Source organism: Drosophila innubila, assembly GCF_004354385.1.
Source record: "Drosophila innubila isolate TH190305 chromosome 3L unlocalized genomic scaffold, UK_Dinn_1.0 0_D_3L, whole genome shotgun sequence".
Classification (NCBI taxonomy): Eukaryota; Metazoa; Arthropoda; class Insecta; order Diptera; family Drosophilidae; genus Drosophila; species Drosophila innubila.
Window position 1 is genome coordinate 8577628 of NW_022995376.1, and position 22013 is coordinate 8599640.

At 39.2% G+C, this 22013-nt stretch overlaps 4 protein-coding genes across 4 annotated transcripts; 1 reads left to right on the top strand and 3 right to left on the bottom strand.

The window, feature by feature from the left end:
- Positions 1-5567: 5567 nt before the first annotated feature.
- Positions 5568-8559, bottom strand: LOC117788192 (cytosol aminopeptidase). The gene is made up of 2 exons (XM_034626870.1): positions 8465-8559; positions 5568-7614 (listed from the first exon to the last, which is right to left on the bottom strand). The coding sequence occupies exon 2, from the start codon at positions 7579-7581 to the stop codon at positions 5980-5982; it is 1602 nt and encodes a 533-aa protein (XP_034482761.1). The 5' UTR covers positions 7582-7614; positions 8465-8559; the 3' UTR covers positions 5568-5979.
- Positions 8560-9005: 446 nt separating this feature from the next.
- LOC117787474 lies at positions 9006-9819 on the bottom strand. Its single transcript, XM_034626016.1, has one exon. It carries the CDS (start codon positions 9786-9788, stop codon positions 9141-9143), a length of 648 nt encoding a protein of 215 aa, XP_034481907.1. The 5' UTR covers positions 9789-9819; the 3' UTR covers positions 9006-9140.
- A 22-nt stretch (positions 9820-9841) lies between these two features.
- LOC117787475 (nucleoside-triphosphatase THEP1) lies at positions 9842-10543 on the bottom strand. The gene is made up of 2 exons (XM_034626017.1): positions 10456-10543; positions 9842-10402 (listed from the first exon to the last, which is right to left on the bottom strand). Exons 1-2 carry the CDS (start codon positions 10499-10501, stop codon positions 9867-9869), a joined length of 582 nt encoding a protein of 193 aa, XP_034481908.1. The 5' UTR covers positions 10502-10543; the 3' UTR covers positions 9842-9866.
- A 110-nt stretch (positions 10544-10653) lies between these two features.
- Positions 10654-14735, top strand: LOC117788418 (probable ATP-dependent RNA helicase DDX20). The gene is made up of 5 exons (XM_034627182.1): positions 10654-10971; positions 11027-11793; positions 11855-13213; positions 13275-13358; positions 13416-14735. The coding sequence occupies exons 1-5, from the start codon at positions 10785-10787 to the stop codon at positions 14274-14276; spliced, it is 3258 nt and encodes a 1085-aa protein (XP_034483073.1). The 5' UTR covers positions 10654-10784; the 3' UTR covers positions 14277-14735.
- The last annotated feature ends 7278 nt before the right edge of the window (positions 14736-22013 follow it).

Below are 22013 nucleotides of genomic sequence, written 5' to 3' on the forward strand. Positions count from 1 at the left end.
CCTCTTTTTCTCTCTCTCTCTCTCTCTCTCTCTCTCTCTATGTAACTCGCTCTGCTTTTAATTTTAATTAAATTGTTAGCTGGATCACCGCTTGCTGCTTGTTTGTGTGTGTGCAACACTCGGCAAAGGTTAACTGAATGCAAATTGCTAAATAAACAAAACCACAACGCACAGAGTCTAACAAATGAGGTTCTCTAAAGTTCACCTGCGTCTGTCACTGTCAAACAAGAAAAAAATTTAAAAAAAAAAAAGGAAAAAAAAAAAACAGCGAAAAACGGGATGGGCGACCCTTTTTAGGGCTTCGCATATTTCAGAGTTGCTTTTGAAAAACTGCAGCTGCCAATAAATTGCTGGACACCATAACTCAGAGTCCCTCAGTTTTTACCAACGCTTTTCATTTATTTGTTGGGCAGCGGCCAAAACAAGAATTTTCTTTCAATTCGTTGCGAATTTACCGACCGTTTTTCTACATAATTTTCACGCAGTCCAAAACGGTAATAGTTAGCACCAGTTCTTTCAATCTGTAAGTGTGTTTGTAATGGGAGCTGTGTGTGTGAGTTGTGGGAGGACTGCATGAAATTTGGAGCACAAATTTATGCGCCATGAATGACCATTTTGTGGTCGTGTTTAGTGGGCTTAGTCTGTGTGTGTGTGTGTGTGTGTTTTGGAACTAACCATAACATTTATGGGACTTGCATATGATGCAGCAACAACAAAAGGGCAAACTATGGGAACAAGTGCGCGTAATATGCGCTTTAAATTATGTTTCACTGCAAATTGAGCTGCAATCTGTGATTCCATTTGCGTCTCCATCGAAGCGTGAACACATGTAGCTAATCCATTTGTTTAATGGACAACGCTGATTATGTTACATTAATTTGTCGTGTCGTTTAAAGCATTTAATTGATAACAATAATTGTTATATTGCTGTGATAATATTTATTTATTGCATTCAGTTACATTTTGCTTAATTGAAGACAAATTAATTTAGCATACTTTTAGGCTTAACATAGAATTAAAAACCTTTATTCTTTGCGGCTTTAAAATATATGTAGCATACTTTTAAGCTTTAAATGTTTCTTTATTTTTAGCCTAGCCAAAATGTTTGCTCTTAAAATTTATTTTAGTTTAAATTGAACTTGACATTTGATTTGTAGCGCTGACATTCAAATTTTAAAACTGCTGAATGCACTCATTATTCAATATTACCTTTTGTTCTCATTCCGCATGTCACGTTGCTATCAACCACAATGCAATTTGCCCACTTTATTGCACGATTCCCCTCGAGATTCATACCCGCTGGCATTCACATATCAGAAAGTTACAGCTGCGCCCTGTGCAATAACTGTTTACAGAGAGAGAGAGAGAGAGAGAGAGCGTGAGTGAGACGGGTTGTGAGCGGGTTAACCATGGCCAGACAGAGGCAGCTCAGAGTCAAAACGATTTGTCAGTGCTGTCCAAGTTGCAGCAGTTGTCGTTTCCTGTCCGTTGCCGTTGCCGCATCCTAAACGTGGCCAACGTCACGTGAGCTGCAACTTTTGCACTGTTGGCCCAACACAGACCATGGAGCATGGGGCCAACTGGGCATGCTAGCCATGACAAGTGAATGTCACGTCACATCACATCACATCACGCACACACATCCATTTCCTGCCGATGGCCGTCATAAATAACAATGGAAACTGGAAGGGCCAGGCCAGGATCATATCGAGTAAACGACAGCCAAGGACATCAGTTCCAACTCAATATCCAACGAGATAAATGAAAAACGCTTCGAGTTCACCTCACTGCAAGTACGTTTGACCTTTGCTGAATGCATTTTTGTGGCACGCGCCAAAACTTTGAGGCCATTACAAAATAATCGGCAAGCACTTTGCCACGCATATTTCATAGTTTTAAGCCTAAAAGTAGGCAACAACTGTCAGCAAGGCAGCCAACTAAAATGCATTGCCAACAATTGAGCCATCCAACTTTATGGCAACAAATCTTACCCACAGCCGCCCCTCCCCTACCCCACCACCCCACTCACCACTGTTCCAACTCTGTTCACACCTTTGCTGTCAGCAGTTTTGCTCAAGTGCCAGGTATGCAGGATTAAAACGCAACACTTTATCATTAAAAAATGATAAACGTTGACAGGCAACGAAATAAGTTTCGACGTCAGCAGCAGTTGCCACATGGACTGCGACAAGGACGAAGACGAGGACGAGTTCGAGGCTAAGTACCATGCGGCACCAAAAATTGCGCAACATTATGTTGCGTGTGTGGGCGTGACAACACTGAGCATCTATTAATTCAATTTACAAAGTCTGCAAAACGTGCCAAGAATTATGTGTAATATAGTTTTCTTGGAATCTTCATTTTATAATTATCTATAATTTACACTGATCCTAGAGGGGGTTGTGCTTTTAAAATATTAATACAATTCTATTGTATAATACCAAATGAGGAATAATACCAAATTTGAGAATATCCAAAATATTATGCTAAATACAATTAAATTATACCCGAAATATTCTAAAATTCAGTATGATTCTTATTCAATTGGAAAACTCAATTTATTGTTAAGTTTAAAAGCTGTCATAGCTTTTCCATAACTTAACCGACTTTTAAATCATTTTGATCATATTTTGGCCTCAAAATTGATTCAGCATCAAAACTTTTTTTTTTTTGAAAATTAAATTTTTTGGTCATCACTGACAAATTTTTCCACACACCCCTTGACACTTTATCTCAAACTTCAAACAGTCATAACTTTGCCAAAACTTAGCCGATTTTCATGCGGAATATCATTTTGATCATTATTTGGCCTCTAAATTGATTCTGCATCAAAATAATATACATTTAGAAAATTCAATTTTTTGGTCATCACTGTCAAATTTTTCTATACTTACCCCTTGTCAATTTTCCAAAAACTTCCAACTGTCATAACTTTCCTAAAAATGGACCGATTTTCAAGCGGAATATCGTTTTGATCATTATTTGGCCTCTAAATTGATTCTGCATCAAAATAATATACATTTAGAAAATTCAATTTTTTGGTCATCACTGTCAAATTTTTCTATACTTACCCCTTGTCAATTTTCCAAAAACTTCCAACTGTCATAACTTTCCTAAAAATGGACCGATTTTCAAGCGGAATATCGTTTTGATCATTATTTGGCCTCTAAATTGATTCTGCATCAAAATATTATTCATTTAAAAAATTTAATTTTTTGGTCATCACTGTCAAATTTTTCTATACTTACCCCTTGTCAATTTTTCAAAAACTTCCAACTGTCATAACTTTCCTAAAAATGGACCGATATTCAAGCGGAATATCGTTTTGATCATTATTTGGCCTCAAAATTGATTCTGCATCAAAATATTATTCATTTAAAAAATTCAATTTTGGTCATCACTGTCAAATTTTTCTATACTTACCTTGTCAATTTTCAAAACTTCCAACTGTCATAACTTTCCTAAAATGGACCGATTTTCAAGCGGAATATCGTTTTGATCATTATTTGGTCTCTAAATTGATTCTGCATCAAAATATTATTCATTTAAAAAATTCAATTTTTTGGTCATCACTGTCAAATTTTTCTATACTTACCCCTTGTCAATTTTCCAAAAACTTCCAACTGTCATAACTTTCCTAAAAATGGACCGATTTTCAAGCGGAATATCGTTTTAATCATTATTTGGCCTCAAAATTGATTCTGCATCAAAATATTATTCATTTAAAAAATTCAATTTTTTGGTCATCACTGTCAAATTTTTCTATACTTACCCCTTGTCAATTTTCCAAAAACTTCCAACTGTCATAACTTTCCTAAAAATGGACCGATTTTCAAGCGGAATATCGTTTTGATCATTATTTGGCGTCAAAATTGATTCTGCATCAAAATATTATTCATTTAAAAAATTCAATTTTTTGGTCATCACTGTCAAATTTTTCTATACTTACCCCTTGTCAATTTTTCAAAAACTTCCAACTGTCATAACTTTCCTAAAAATGGACCGATTTTCAAGCGGAATATCGTTTTGATCATTATTTGGCCTCTAAATTGATTCTGCATCAAAATATTATTCATTTAGAAAATTCAATTTTTTGGTCATCACTGTCAAATTTTTCTATACTTACCCCTTGCCAATTTTCAAAAAACTTTCAACTGTCATAACTTTACTAAAAATGGACCGATTTTAAAGCGGAATATGGTTTTGATCATTATTTGACCTCTAATTTGATTCTGCATCAAAATATTATTCATTTAGAAAATTCAATTTTTTGGTCATCATTGTCAAATTTTTCTATACTTACCCCTTGTCAATTTTCCAAAAACTTCCAATTGTCATAACTTCTCTAAAAATGGACCGATTTTCAAGCGGAATATCGTTTTGATCATTATTTGGCCTCTAAATTGATTCTGCATCAAAATATTATTCATTTAAAAAATTCAATTTTTTGGTCATCACTGTCAATTTTTGTCATAACTTTGCTGAAAATGGACCGATTTTCAAGCGGAATATCGTTTTGATCATTATTTGACCTACGTGCCAAGAATTATGTGTAATACATAAAAGCTACGCATATAAAAATCAAAGCAAATGAAAATGGAAAACACACGCATACATTCAAAATAAATTCAATTAAGTTTACTGCAAATTTATGAAGTGTCAACGTTGGTGCTTTAAACTTTCGCCCCAAAACTTTGCCATTTGCTTAATTACAAATGATTTTTGCAGAGTGCAAAGTAATGTATATAAATTCAAGCTGTTATAATGATAAATGATCAATGTCGTTTGCAGCAAATTGTGGAATGGGTTAATGTTGGAGCTGACTTCCGTTTCCTGTATACATTTATGATAAATTAACACAGCGATTAAAATAAATCAGTTAACTATTGACAGCTGGCTCATTGAATTTCCCAAAAATAATCTACATAATGTTTCAATTTTCAATTTTCAGTCGGTTGTCAACTTCAGGCTGTTACGTGACAGGATTTTCGTGGAGCAACTTAGCAACGTGCTGAAAACTTGGCCAATGGCTCAATACTTATGCCTTATTGATATGCCAAAACTGTGGAGCATCAGAGCAGTTTCAAGTGCAGTGCAGCTACGTGGAATGTAACAGCATGTGGCATGTAGCTTGTAGCATGTGGCATATCGTATGTGATGCTTTATGACCGACATTGACTGCGAACAATTGCCATTGTCAATGCACTTTGGACGCCTGCGGTTTATTAGCTATGAGTTATCTGCTGTTCAATCATCAGTTTCAAGCCACCCGCAGTTTCAACTTCCACCTGATTGCAGCTCCTTCATGGCAAAAGGTCGAGCACGTACATTGAGTGTGTGTGCCTAATATTTGTTTGGTCTCTTACAGGTTTCAGAGCATTCCAAAGTTATTAGAAAACACTTTAATGTCGTTACTATGAAGATTTGAATCAAATTCGTATCATTTGATAATCATTATATGAGCTCCACATTCCAATTTTTATTTTTACTAAATTATTCCCAGAATTCATCTGAAACTATATTAAATTAGAAATTAAATCTGATTAAAATTAATAACTAAAAAAAAGTTAATGCTTCATTATTCCTTGTATTTTGAACAATTTGACATGATTTGAAAACAATACATTTACAGATTAAAATCTTATGCGCTTACAACTAAATTTGGTTTACACGTTTGTTCGAAAAATTTGATCTTGTAAACCAGAAGATACAGATACTCTCAAGTAATACCGTAACATCTGTAGGTCGTGAACTCTTTTTCTCTGTTCTTACTTCACTTCTCACTTCTGGTTTCTGGTCGTATTTGAGCTATGAGTATGCACGTTTGGAAAAGCGAAACAATTCTACATTGTGTATACCGTGTGTACAGTTGTGTACTCTGTTTCAGTGTTAGTGAGTGTGTGTGTGTGTGTGTAATATTTGATTGAATCCAAAAATAAATGCAAAAAACTAATAGTCGAAAACCAAGTAAACAAGTCCCTACTTGGGTTCGGGACAGGCCATTTGGTATAGAAATTGGACCAGAGTGCGTGTGGGTCGTCCAGTCATCCGTCCGGCTGCCAGATAAGGAACAAGACCAAATTTACTAATTAATCCTGTGCCACAGGTGTCCAGATGCGCCCAGTCACTGCATGGGACCAATTCATGGAGTACAGCTGCCGCCAGGCACGATGAAGCATGTCCATCTCCATCGTTGGCCAGATCATAGCTAAGATTCTCGGCTACACGATCCTTGTAGAATCTCCAGAGAGGGAAGCGCCACAAACGATCGCCAGTGAGCGATCCGGCTCTTTGGAACTGTTTCCAGATATAATGCGAGTTGGACCATATGCCGGTGGCCCCGCCGCCAACGGCTTTCCGGATTCCAATGCACATTGAGCCGACATCGACCACAAGTCTGGGTTTATACGTCAACTGACCGTACAGCATGGGATCGGCAATGACCACGACACCAGTTCGACTGACATTCCGCACAGCCATCGATTTGGCATTGAGAAGAGTCACCACATCACCCGGCTTGCAGGACATGCCCGAGGGAAGATTCTCGCAGAGCGGCAGGATGGCTGTAATGTTAATGGGCAGCGACAATGCGGCTGCAGCTCGCATGGCTGCCAGGATAACAGCTGCTCCACTTAAATCCCCACGGAACTCATCCATGCCACTGCAGGGACGCAGATTGATGCCGCCGGAGTTGAAGGTGATGCCTTGACCCACCAATAGGATTGGTTTGTCCTCCGGCGAAGTGCCACAGTAAGCGATCTCCAGGAGCACAGGTGGCTCACAAGATCCCTTGGCGATCATGAGGAAGGAGTTGAGACGCTGCTGCTCTATCCATTCCATGGTGCGCACCTCAACAGTGATGCCGCAAGGACACAGTGCATCCACCGCGGCCTGGGCGAAGATCGTTGGCGTCATACAATTGGCAGGTGCATCGGCCAAACGTCTAGCCAGGTTCTGGGCTTCCGCTTTGAACAGACCGCGTGTCCAGGAATCCATATCGGGCGAGGCATGCAGTTCCAGTTTGGGCACCACATCACGCAGTTTCTTATTCAAATTCTCCTCATAGCGCCAAACAGCCAGGGCAGCTCCCTCAGCTGCCTGCTCCGGATAGTCCATGTGATCCACATGCACCTCGATGCACTTGAGCGACTGCAGAGATCGAGCACCAATGCCGGCCGCAATACGAACATTCTCCATGCCCTCATCCAACATCTCGAGCTCGTTGAAGCCAATGCCCTCGAGTCCCACACCGACGACGCATATTGAACGGAAATCGTTGTCCACATTGTTGAATACTTTGCCACGCCCTAATCGTCCCGTGATTTTCGTTTCACAAATCAACTCCGACAATTTACCCTGCACTCGATCGTCGAACTTCTCGCCAGCTGGCGTCAGTCTTGGTCCCTTGCCACTCTCCTTCTCGTAGAGTCCAAGAATGATGCCCTTTCCACCCTGCTTATTGGCCTCACAGGATGCGTACCGCAGTCCAAATCTCTGGGTGTATGGTAAGCGGTCTGTAAATCTCAGGATTCTGCCCAGACTCTGTCCACGCAGCAGACGGATTTGACTACGCATATACATCTTGAAGATGGGTTTTGATCGTTGTGCAAAGAGCTTTAAGAAATTTAATATAGACTTTTAGATTTAAATCGATTAAATTTCGACCGCTGATTGATCACGAATATTTCACGCTATTTGCACAAAATAATAAATATAGAAATATATAAACTAAATAAAGAATTTATGCGATCTCGTCACTGGGTAATATACATAAAAAAAAATAAATTCTGGTTGCCGGAATATTAATAACTTGTGTACTGTCGATGTCGAGAACTAAAAAACGAATGAAAAGAAGATCCATATAATTTCTTTAAAACTGTTTTACTTTTTCAAAGCCTACTGAGCAAAAAACGAATATTTGATGTATTTTGAAATTTTTATCAAATTGTTAATTTTGATTAATTTTGATTTTCTTTTAAGAATTCAAGTCAAGTCATCCATACCACTTTTAAATAATTAAAATATAGAGTATTTATTATAGCATTATCAAACAATAATACCTTTACTACAATATTAGTTCTTATATTGGTATAATACATTGTAGAAGATTTTGTCTTTGATAATAAAATTAAGCTAAACATAATTTATTAACTTGAGTCTGAAATGTGCTACTTTAAAATAATGATTAATTAGGCTTAAGATTGAGTTCATCCATTAAATGAACTGAAAAACTCCGAAAAGGATTAAAAAAGCTTACATATTCCTATAGAAGAAAATTCGTGTCCATTGCACATACTAAATGGAATACTTTAATGAGAGTATTACTGGTAAACGTAAGTGAATTCTTTAAGACCTGGCTAATCTCTAAGGATGCGCACTGCTTTGTCCTCTACTAGGATATTTTTAAGCCTACTTCTATGCAAAAGTGGTCAAAAGTGAAACAACACATAAATTGCAAACTTACCAGAAACTTGAAACGGAAAACTCTAAACAGTGTTTGCGCAAAGAAGCGCTTAAAGTTCTTATACAATTGATAATCCCTTGATTCTTTAAATAAGCCGTATCAGTTGAACGGGTTTATGTAATCACAGCAGAAGTCTTCAGTAATATGTTGTTTTAGTTATGTTTATATTTTGTGTGAAATAATATCGAATATTTGCTGTGATAAATGTGTTGACATTTAGATGAATAAGTTTGTTTGGATTGCTATGTCGAAAAAGTTTTTAAAAGAGCTGAAATCAGAAAATAATCTTATTTATAAAATATTGGGTCATAAGATATATATATATATATATATAGACCTCCAAACTAGTTTTTATACTGATAAAGAAGACAAATTTTACAAATTGCGACTGTTGTTTTAGTTGAAAATAACTGCCAAAATTCTGCGGCAAAAGTTTTTCCAATGCGGTCGAGGGAAAAAAATGCATATTTCCCACGTGACCAAGAAAGTTTTCCTTAGCATCAACTGGCCTTGTGAACTGGCATGTGAAAGCAAAGTAAAGTTAATGGGAAAGTTGTTTTATTATTTTTCAATTCATGACAAATGCAGTTTTATTCCTCAAAACATAATATAATCAAAATAAAGACAAATTTCCAAAGAAAATACGATTTTAAGATTGTTGTAATCTGGGCCCAAACTATTCACCTCCGGCCATCACATCAGTCTGATAGGTAATGAAGTTCGTATGCGTTGCAAATAGAAACTCAAAAGCGCCGTTAAATTGTGACAGATAGTGACCAAAACCTTGAGGCATCCAGTTTTGTAAATAGAGCAGCTGAATGCGGAGATAGAGATTGAGAACATCCAATTGAGAGGCACAAAAGTGTCGCATGACAAGATTAACTGTGGAATATCCGAAGAATGCGTTCATTAGGAACGTCAACAACCATGGCACAGTGAACAAGGCAAAGACACGATGTGGAAACAGTTGCCAGCTGGAGGCAATCTTGCTCCTGTTCCGCAGCCAATTCAATTTGACCTCAGTCGCTGGAGAGATATAGGAGTTACCGGTGCATTTATTATCGATAAGAGAATTCTGCTTTCGCCGATCAACTTCGCGTTCACAACGCCAGAATCCATAGATCACGATCAATGAATTGACTACAGCTTGCCAAAGCAGCCGACAATTATATTCATAGCCCACGCGGAGTTTCAGCTCTCTGGTGTACTCCAAATTGATGGTTTTGATGCTGGCACTGGCCTTAATGATGGGACTCAAGTGGGAGCATATATGCAACGCTGTCAATACCAGAAGAAGGACAGCGTACACAAATTTTGGCAACATTTTTTATCTGAATTTTGTACACAAAATTTAAAGTAATTTACAAATTTTTATAATTTTTATCAAGTGTTGACTTGCCGACTAATATTGAGAGAAGTTAGTTAAGTGCAGTGATTTAAAAATATGATCTGCAATTTCGTTAACCAAAGAATCTCGATTGCCTTTTGTCACCTGGTAAAGTGTTGCGCCAGGCAAACATTTAAGCCGTTCCACCAGCGGAATGGGTTGACGGGTCTGTGAAGGAATCGTTGCCAGCAGGAGTTGCTTTTGTTGTAGCAACTCATTCACGGCAGCCTCAAAACGTTTGCTAAGCAGCTCCATTTTGCCAATCTCGTCCAGAATCATCAGCTGTTGCGCTTGGCCAGGTAATTTAAGCAGTGGCTGCGTCAGCTTCTCAAAATCCTCTACGTAAACCGAGTACTTGCCAACCTTGGGGCGACGTACATTATCTATGGACTTCTCGCGGGCTAATATACCACGTGTGCCACAAATAGTAACCACATCAAATCCAACTCGCTGTCCATTTTCTCGCACTTCTTCGGTATAAAAGCCTTGTAGTTTGTGCTGTTCTCTCAATTTGGCGCATATTTTACGAACCAAAGTTGTCTTGCCAACTCCTACGGGCGAGTCATTAGTTGACAATGTTATATTAATTCAAATTTTTGCTCACCTGGTTGTCCAGTAATCAAAAAAGTCGTTATTTTATGTTTTTCCATGATTTGGTTCAATCAAAACAGCGCTGGTATCGATTTATTTGGCTGCAACAAACAATACTCTATCGATATATCGATATTGTAACAATCGAGTGCCTGCCATATTTTACAGCACTAGCGAAGTAGCATAATCGAACATTTGCCCTGATTTGTGGCGGCAGGTCGATTGCTGTCATATGTTGTAAAACCAAGCAACGCTTCGCGGCTTTTTGACAACGTGAATATTCTTTTTTGGTGATAAAATTTAATTAATATTTGCACATAAATAGCTGAAACGAGCATAAACATGGAGGGCGCCATCGCTCATGTTGTAGCAAGTGGGGAGCAGCGTACAAGTGATGTGGCTGCCGGTTCAACCAGCTTCGAAGATCTCCATGTCAACCGGAACATTTTGAATGGTTTGCAAGAGCACAAATTTCTGACACCAACCAAAATTCAAGCGGCCGCTATTCCAATAGCATTTGCTGGAATGGGTAAGATACTGTATATATTTATGTTTGTTATGTTAACATTGTATGTTATTTATAGATCTGCTGGTGCAGTCCAAGAGTGGAACTGGTAAAACATTGATTTATTTGCTAGCAGCATTTCAGTTGTTGCAAAAGTCAGTGCATAAGCCACAGGTATTAATAATTGTGCCAACTCGAGAATTGGCCATACAGGTTGAAGACACAGCACACTGTCTGACAAGACGTGTGAAAGATAGACGGGACTATAAGACCGCCAGCTCCATTGGCGGCACAGATGTGAAGAAGGATCGCCTCAACATGGCTCATGCCCGCATTGTGGTGGGTACGCCGGGCAGACTGTTGCACCTCATGCGCAACCGGGTTTTCAATTCGTCGTGCATCAAGCTGCTTGTGCTGGACGAGGCAGATCAGTTGTATGCCACTCAATCGCTGCAGAAGGATGTGCAGGCGCTGTTGGAGCCGATTCTACCAGAATGCCAGGTCATTGCCTGCAGCGCGACCTATCCCAATGGCCTGGATGATCGTCTGGCCAAGCTAATGCGCAATCCCATTCTGGTGTCCAACAGTGAGCGTGCAACAGTCTTGCTGGGAATACGCCAATTTGTCTACGAGTTGCCAGAACAACCCAACAGCATGCAGGAGATGGTCGTCAAGCTGGGTGCACTGCGCAAAATCTTTGATCAGTTGCTCTACGAGCAGGCCATACTCTTTGCCAGTTCGCAGAGCCGAGCTGACTCTTTTTGCAACTATTTGATACGCAACAACGTCGAATGTAATCTAATGTCTGGTGCGATGAAGCAGGAAGATCGCCTGGCGAACTTTAAGGTAAGCATTTCTATTAAATACATAACAAAGTCGTTTCCAAATATTTGCCACTCTTTTTCAGGCCTATCGCAATTTCCAAACGCGTACTATGGTCGCCACAGATTTGATGGCACGTGGCGTAGACTCGTCGCATGCTAATCTGGTCGTCAATTTGGATCCGCCCAAGGATCTGGTTACCTATTTGCATCGCATTGGACGCGCGGGTCGCTTTGGATCCAAGGGCATAGCCATTACTTTTATATCCTCGCCGCAACAGTGCCAACATTTTAAACGCATTATCGCTGAAGCTGGCACTGGTATGTCAGTGCTGCAGTTTCCCGACGAACAGCGGGCTGGCTTTGATTTTTGGAATTTTGATTCCTACGATTTTCCATATTTCCAAAAAATTGAGGCCCATGAGCAGGAGGAGGCCGAGCTAAAACGAATTAAGCAACGCTGGAAGGGAAAAGCAGAGCTGACAAGTCCCACAGTCGAATCTCCTATTGAACATTTGGAAAATGAAGTAGTTCAAAAACCTGCTGAGCAGGTAGAAAACTCTGCTGAGCAGGAACCAAAACAAAATGATGAACTCATATCCGCACAGGTTGTAGATATTGCTGATGTGGAACTCGAAAATAAAAAAGATGCATGCCAGTTGGAGGAAATAATGATAAATCCTGAGAAAGACGAGTCACAACGACCCACAGAACTACAGTTGGATGTAATTTTAGCTCAAGAAATGCTATGTGATCTAGAATTTTTACAGAAAGATGAGGTTGACCCTAAGGAATTAGACAACGACAAACCGACACAGCAAGATAATCCGGACAATTTCAAGAGTCCACTAGAAACAAGGACGGAAGAAATCGGGAAGCGTCAAGAATCTTTAAATCAACCCATGGAGCTGACACTTGAAATAATGGAAGATGTCAGCATCTATTTAGAGAGTCCTAACAATATCAAAAGTACGCTAAAATCAAAAACGGAACAAATCGAAAAGCATCAAGAATCTTCAATAGAACCCATGGAGCTGACACCGTCTACCGATATTCCTGCGGCAGCTCCAAATTCAATAAATTCTAAAACCTATTGCCTGATGTTTCCCACTGACCGTAGCTCAACAACATTGCTTCCCTTAGGTATATCAAACACTGTCGATGATGCGAGCAGCATCATTTCGGATAGCACGGATAATAATTACGACAGTGACGCTTCCTACAGCAGCTTCTATTCAATAAGCGATGCACGTCTCATCTGGCGCCGTGCATTGTCCCAGCGAAAGCTGCAAAAACGTCGTCAATTTGCCAAACGGCGCGTATGTCGGTTGAATTTGCGACGTTGGTCGATACAGAAAGGTGTAAAGAAACCGAAGACACCTAGCAAGCGAAGGATTAAAGCTGATTTGGATGGCGAGGAGGACGCCGACGTTTCTACTTTAACCGTAAGTTTATATATCTATCAACTACAAACTGTATTTCAAGGAAAAATTATGTTTCATTTAGGAATGGCAGAATAAGAAGTATAAACAGCTGGAAAATGAAATACATCCCAAGTTGAGCGAAGATCAAATCTATTTCAAAACAACCGTAAGTAATTTTCAGCAATTTTATTTATATAGATCCCTTACAGTGATTTTATTTCAGGATCGCCATCTGTTGGTATACAAGACATTTAATTGTGTGCGTTTGCTGAAAAAGTTTGATAGCTCAACGGAACAGCGTCTAAAAGTCTATTTCGAAAGAACCCATTTGAGTCTTAAGAAAGTTGACCAGTGGATGATTCATCTGTACGATGCAATGCAGCACTTTTATTATGTGGATCATAGCAAGCCAAAGGCACTGCCCAAACCAATCTTGCCTGTATTGTATCCCCATAATTACAATAACCTAATGAAGCTCTTAAATCTCCAACCATGTGCATATGCTCGGCATGAGAAGATTCAAAGAGAGCAGCCAAAACAGAAGCCACAAATCAAATTGACTATACATGTTAATCCACCAGTAAACATAATGCCCATAATTGCTGTAGATGGATATGATAATGCTGAGGATATACAATCAGGTACTTCAAGTTCTGACATGAACAGTGAGAATGAGAGTGTTGGCGCTGATAGCGAGGAACCATACTCTTCCAGCGGATTTGTAGAATCCACTGAGAGCGCATCATCGGGCATTGACACCTCACAGTATGGCAGTAATTCTTCGACAGAAACTTCAGACGATGGAGAAACTTCAGATGATAAAGAAACTTCCTATAATGAAACTGATGATGATGATACTGAGAGTTCGGAAGTCTCTCTCACCCTCACAGCAGATACCGATGAAAGTGATACAGAAGAGGAAGATTGTGATGATGATACTGATACTGATAACACTGTGCAAAATGCTGCCGGTGGTGATCTGGTCTTGGCTCAAGCCCGCTGGCAGCATTTATTTGAGCAACAGTATCAATTTATTGCCAGCTACGTGGATAATTATATGGCAAGCTATGGACACCAAAATTAAACATTTTATCAGGAGTGCCACAGAGATCAAAACCAACAAAACACCATACATTTTTATTTTCTTTTTCAGTTGGTTTGATATTTGTGTGTAACACCCCCTTGTATAATTAAAGATTCCAGCGCTATGGAAGCGCAATTCCTAGTCTTGAAAGTCTGAAAACGATAGAAACTCAGGCATTATATTTTCTTTTTTATTAACGAAATAAAACAAGTTCCAGAAAGGCTGCATCAGCTTTGATATAGTTATTAATGTGAGCATTTCATATATATTCAATATGAAATGTCAGGTACAAACAGAAAAACTCATATTCTAAAAAATTCTTTGAATACTGAAAAAAAAATACGAACTGCATTGTTACTACTTAAAGATTGCAAATGAATTGCATATATGTTTCTCTTTTTAAATCATATAAAATATTGATCTATAAAACAAAGAAACAAAATAAAAACTAAAAAGATACATTTATTTTGTTTGTTGTAAAATCACTTTGTCGCTGCAAGATCTAAAGACTAGCAACAGTGTTGCCAATGTGTCTCCTGCTGCTTTTACAGATGCTATTACAATTTGATTTATCTCTAAGATGTACAGCTTATTTGATAGTTTAGCAAGAGAAATCTCATGAACATACTCGAACTACTGCAGCAGGAACTAACAAATGATGGCGCCAGTGCAATTGGACAACATAAATCATATGTAGACGCATCAGCGACAACATTGTTGCAACTTTGCTGTCTTTGGGGAGACTTTAGAGTGCAGCTGTGGAACTTGCCGGAGTAGAAGCTGGCCTGGCCACATGCCAAGGCGGTTGCGTCGGTGGCAAAGTCAAAACATTCGCCCTACGGTTATTATGCACGCAAAGCGCCAATGCCGACGCCGATGCTGATGCTGATGCCGACGTTGATGTTGATTCCGATGGCAAAGCCGAAACGACGCTCGATCTCCGCTCGCGTGCACTTGCGTTCCAAATCCAATAAGGAGCGTGAGAAACTGACGGCATGAATGCAAAGTGAGCTGCAAGCAGTTGGCAACGACAAAATTTTATAGATGCTAGTTTCAAATGTTGCTGTTGTTGTTGCTGCCGCTGTTGCCCTGACCAAACACAGTTCGATTAGCGATAAACCCAAGATGCGAAAATATGTGCTGTGTGTAGGTATTTGTTGTTATTGGTCGGTCAGCTGGCCTGGCCGACTGCTTGGCTGGCCATTCGGTTGCAGGTGTTAAGCTTTATAATGATGTTAACATTTTTATGGCCCACAACAAAATAAACTACAAAATTTGTTCAGCGCAATCATTTTTTTGCGGTTAACATCTAACCATATATGGGGCCAAGCTATTTAACGCTCATAAGTGCGCCGCGTCCGTAAAACTGGGCCGTGGTCGGGGCCGGGGCCGGGGCACTTCAACAAATAGTCATATTTGTAAAACTAATTAAAATTGCTGAGAGTCGTTTATAATTATAGGCGAATAGCTTTAAAATTAAATAAATATAAAAGTTTTATAATATACACGTGTGGAAAGGAATAGCTAGGAATGTTAATCTATTATTTATACATGAAATAATTTTAATATAAATTGAATTAAGATTCAGGAGGAAGGAAAGAAAATCTATAGAGCATTAAAGATCAAAATATACTTATCTTACAATCATTTTAATGAGAATACTATAATGGAAAATCCATATTTTAATGAGCGTTGTCAGCATGAAGAACTCACTCAGTTTGCCGAACGCCTTCATCTTTATTGGGCGTGGTCAGCCCATATTTATGTGACCAACTGGGTGACGCCTGGGCATGCATACATAAATAAAAGTCATCATTAATTAAATTTAGTATGTATAAACAACATGGCTTGCCTGCAATTATTCACTCATTCTGCGAGCCAAGCCGAGACGAGAGTGTTGAAAACGAATGTGAATGCAAAGGAAAAAAACGCCAGCAAAACGCACGCGACGCTAAGAAATCAACAAAAAAACGCGTGAAAAAAAAATAACAAAACAGAGAAAAACATAAAAAAGCGTTGACAAAAATGATCTGTGGGCAATTATAATGAATTATTTTGACACTTAGGGTTTGCAATGCACAACTAAAAATGCATAAACTTAATTTATGCGCTGCTGTCGACATGAAACGCATTTTATTGCATTTTAAATATGATAAATAAACATGCCTTTTGGGCCAACTACACGTATATTTCGCATTTTGGCCTTTTATTTATGCAATTTATGAAAAATACTTAAAGAAACAACCATTACAAGCAACATAAATTGTAGCCTACGCAAATCTTTGCGTCTAGCTGCAGTGCGGTGAGTGCAACATGCAACAAAGCAAATTGCATTTTTCACTTAACTGCAGCAGCAACAGCAACAACGTCAACAACAACATCAACAACAACGTTTATGCATACAGCTGGGAGCGCCCAGGTCGCCATGGCAATGCCATGAAGAATTGCAGGGAGAATCCGTTTTTAATTGGTGAAAAATAGCTGAAATTGTCTACGCTGATTTTTGCGCTGTCTTCGTTGTTATTATTGTTGCTGTTGTCGGTTGCCCCAAAGGGTATTGCAAGTAGCCACGCTCTGACCATGTATAACTAGCAACAACAACAACAACAAAACCAACAGCACATGAATGGCAAACAATAAAAGCAGCTAGCGACTTGTACGCGATTAACATCGCCCCAAAGATTTGTAATGCTAATAAATTGTGCACATTATAGAGCAAAGCGAAGCAGGAAGAGAGAAAGACTGAGAGAAATGAAGACAGTGAACGAGAAAAATAAAAAAAAGGGGGGAGGGAGTTGGGGGACATCTGGGAGTTAACTTGCAACCGAGACAAAACGGCAGTTGCATGCGTAATTCAATACACTGTGCAAAATCAATACTAGATGTTAATATGATGATCTAGGAGAACTTTAAGAAATTTTTGGTAGAAGAAAGATGCCAAAAAGAAATTAAACTATTGCCTTAATTTACAATACTTGAAACAATCTTCAGGCTGCATCAATTTATATGCGGAATACAATTTAAAGCTCATCAGTTTGATCTTTACGTTGATTAAGGCAATTGGCAATATAAATCAGTGAATGCATGATTAATGCAGGATTAGAATAGATAATCATTGGGGAATTGAGTGGCTTACAAGGTAAAACAATTGCTCATCTAATGATAATTCACAATGGGAATTTAAAACAACTAAGGCTGCACTGTGCGAAATTTTTTGAGCTAAAACTGTTTTGTTGGCAGATATGCTTTAAAAAAAAAAAGAGCAAAGATAATGTGCATATAAAATATAAGATTAATTTTTAATTGCACTTAAGCGAATTTGGCTTAAACCTTAAATTTTAGATTTTATCCGGCTGCCCTTTGCCATTTGTTAACGTGTCAGTTCGCACAGTGCAGGCCGCAATCAAAATGCCGCGTGACTTTTAGAACGTCAAAGCCAGCGAATGTGCAGCTTCGAATGGAGGCTCGAACTCGAGCTCGGAGTCGGTGTCGAAGTCGAACTCGAATCGAGTCGTAAGCTGAAAGTGCGGCTTTTGTGGTTCCCATGCGACTTAGAGCGAAAAACATGCGAGTCGCTTTAATTGTTGCCGCTGCTGCCAACTGATTTTTCTAATGCAATTTTTAAAGGCTTACGCAACAGCAGCAAAACAGTCACCGCAGCAGCAGCAACAGCAACAACAGCAACAACAATGGCAACATGTTGCAATGGGGCAACCTACCGCCGCCTTGAACGTGTTGCGCGCATAATTACCCAACACAGTCGCTGTTATGGCCAAGTCTGCATCTGTTGGCCAGTTGGTAACGTTCTCTCTGTTACCTCTTCACATGCAGTCTCCATTCTCTTTCTCCTCCTCCTTCAATTGCCGCTCAGTGGTAATCATTCCAAGCATACGCGCATATTTTGCATTTTTAAATTGTTGCATTTTGCGCATTTTTATGACAAGCAAAACTTTTGCAGTGACATTCGCCACCACCGAAGCACAGGCGAACCACTACTAGCTACCAGGTGAACCACTCAGAGGAGTCCATTCAAGAGACAGGAATGTCATGCAGCTGGATGCTGCTGACCTGACCAGCTGTCTCCTCTTTCCCTCTCTCTTTCTGTCTGTCTGTCTGCTTATTGATAATTAAAATACATTTTGTAAATCACACTAAATATTTTATGTTGTTGCTAGTGAATATTTTTTTTTAAAGAAATGATTGTGGGAAACAAGGTAACAAAAGCTGAATGGAAAGATGTCTCTTATGCTGAAGAAATAGTTGTTTTTAAATTTCAAAATTATTTATATACATATTTTACTTAAAGTATCTTATATCTATTTTTAAATCAATAATAACAGTTACAACTATATATGAATTTTTTTAAGTCAACATTAAAAAAAAATAATAATATTTTAGATATGATGAATTAAAAATAATTTCTGTCTTTTCGTATACACTATAGCTAAGTGCCACTGTATTTCATATTACAGTTCTACTTCTCAATCTCATAAGCTGTTAAGCTTAAATTTGATTCGTTATTTTAATCGTTATGGCAATCTGTTATTAAAGCAGTCTGATTGCAAATGTTATGCATTATTAAAACTGCAGGTAGAACCCATGCTGTTTCCTGTTAACTCCCACTTATATCAAGTGCCAAATGAACTCGAAATGCTTTAATGATTCAGCATTGCGCCAATTATAGCCCAAAGGCAATTCAATTGCATTGTAATAGTTAAAATGTAAATTGGAGTTTGATGTATATTTTTGCGAAACCTACGTCAATTATATAATTTAAGCGTGAATTAGCAGTAACAACTACAACAAAAAAGAGAAAAAAAAAATAACAAATAAGAAACAACAGCAACAACCTTAGATAGGTACATACATAGATAGATAGTTAGAAAAAGGTGAATTACAAGACGGCAACAACAACAACAACAACAGCAACAACAACATGAGGCGAAAAAGCGAAAACATGTTAAGTGCAGGCGCATTATGTTGCAAAATGTCACTTTTAATTGGGCAACCTTGAAACATCAATGCGAAAAACGAGCGAAAGAACCGCAACAGCAACATGTTGCTGAAGGCCACAACAGCAACAGCAACGGCAATAGCAACGGCAACAGCAACAATGACAAACGGTTAACGAGTGGAGCGGCAGATTTAGATACGAGCGCAAACAGACACATCAAAAGGCCAGGCAAGAGGCGGGAAAGGGACAGACAGACGGATGGACGGACGGACGAGCGGTTAGACGTTGTCGTTTGCCGTTATGTGTTACAATTAGCAAATTGCACATTTATGCTCACATGGCGTTGAGCCACGCCTCTTGACCGCCATCGCCCTCCCTCTACCAGGCTAACTGACATTATAAATCAATCATAGGTACACACAAAAACACGCAAACACACACACACACACACACACACATACATATGTGTGCGCGAGTTCTTATTGGAAAGTTACAGCAACAACCTTGAGAACAGCCGCAAAATGCTTTTGATTGGCGCAACTCGAAGGCTTGCGGCAAGTACGCGTGCTTCTAATGAATATGGCTGAATGTTTCAAACGAGGCAGCATGCAGCATGCAACAAGCGGCTGGCTGGCAGCGTGGTAATAAATGTTAAAGTATAAAATATGGCACATCATTTATAATTTCCGGCGCAGCTTGCATAATTCAATTAATGGGCATTTCCCGTGTTTGCAATTTCCTAAGACTGGCAACAGGAAACCTCTACAAAATGTGGCTGCTTCAAAAAATCGCCACTGGCTGTTGCATAAACGCAAAAGGCAAATCGCAGTGCAAATAATGCAAGTTGCACACACATACACTCACTCACATAATGTGTATATTATGTATGCCCCAATTTATTGCATATTTACTCGTCCAAGTTTTTGGATTTTTAAAGTGTTGCCATGAATGATACGCCCGCTTGTCCAATTGGATTTGCTGTTGCACGTTGCACGTTTGTTTATATTATGCACGCCCCATACCAACAATTGTTGCCTTGTGTTGTGTTGTGTTGCATATTTAGTTCGGCCTCATGAAAAATGCATTCAAACACGATAAACATGATAGCTTTTCAGGCATTTTCCATTTCCAACTCAACGTATATGTTGGTACTTATTTCCAGCTATCATTGCGGTTTGCTCTGTGTGCTTTTGCTTTTGCTTTTAGAAGTGTGACGTGTAGTAAGTATAAGTAGTAGCTACTGTACTACTGAGTACGTCATGTTCGCAGTCAATCGCAAGAGTTCCAGTTGTTTCACGCTGTGTCTGTTTCTCATGTCTAATTGATCTTTAGCGTGTTATTTGTTTTGTACAACACCTTCCACGTCTCCAATGTCTCGAGCTCTCTGCATCTGTGGGTGGTAACTTGGCAAAAAAAAATTAAAAGCCGCAAGCTAAAATTGCTAGCTAATTAATGCCAAATGGCCGACGGCAATTGGCAACAAGGCAAAGCAGGCACCAAGCAGCATAAAATGTGGGCGCAACGGCAACTTTTAACTATATTATTATTATTATTATTGGCTTTGGCTTTGCTGGCATTTGCATGTGACATAAAAGTGATTGGAGTAATTGATAATTGAGCAGAGACACGAAACCAAATGGCCAATTACAGACGCCCCAGACCCAGCCTCAGAGTTAGTCTCAGTCCCGGCATCAGACGGACGGATTTGGTGTGAACCAAAAGGTGGTGACAACAAGTTCGTTGCCTAAGTCTTTTGTTTTTACACTAAACACTACACACTAAAAATGCAAATGATGTAAAACAATGTTCTTTATTAATTTTTAACGGTCAAAAATAATTACTATACTTGTATGTGTATGTAGTTATTTAAAAAAAAAAAAAAGTAATAATATTTATGCTGTAAAGTTGCGGGCAAAATGGGATTGAAAAATGTTTGTACAATTGCAAATGCGAGTTGTTTGCTAGCTTTTTGGCCAATCTCTTGCCATAAATCAAGCCGCACAATATGACCGCAGGCGCCTTGTAAGCGAGTCCCAGTCACCGACCCGACTCTGACTTGCCAGTGACTGTGACTGACAGCCGTACGAGTCAAGATCTTGACCAACAGACCAACAGACCAGCGGACCAAAAAGACCCGAGCTGTGAGAGACAGATAGACCCACGCTAACTTTAACTTTAGCAAATCAAATACAAATTCAAATCTAGCTAATTTCAAAGCCGAAACTCATTTAACTGGACAACTGGACCAATGGACAATCAACTGGACGATTGGCCTCCTCGGCCCCGGCACAAATAGAGCAACAAATCCAAAACCGCAAAGTTAATTTTATTTTCCACCTACTGGCAAAATCAATTTGCTTCGTGTGGCACGTGCGCCAAATAGAATGAAAATTGGGTAGAACGGAGCAGCAGGGGGGTCTCTCTCTCCCTCCCTCTCACTCACTACCTATCTATCTCTATTTCTCCTAAACGTGCGCCCCCACAAACGAAAAACCGAATGGAATTGGTCAGCCTGTACTGTCAGGCAGTCAGTCAGTCAGTCAGTTGGTCAATTCGTGTGCGTCACTCCAGACAAGATGGAGATCAGGCGATCCAACGATTGTCATTCATCGTGGCCCCGATTGGAACATAACGGTAGCCCAGAGTCGAGATCCGAAACACAAAACTTTTTTGGTTTTTATTTGGGTTTTTTTCTGGGCGCCTTTTAAAAGTACATTTCGATGTTGTGGCAACAATTGCAATTACGATTGTTAAAAAATTGCCTCGAGTGTTTGGCTGCTGAT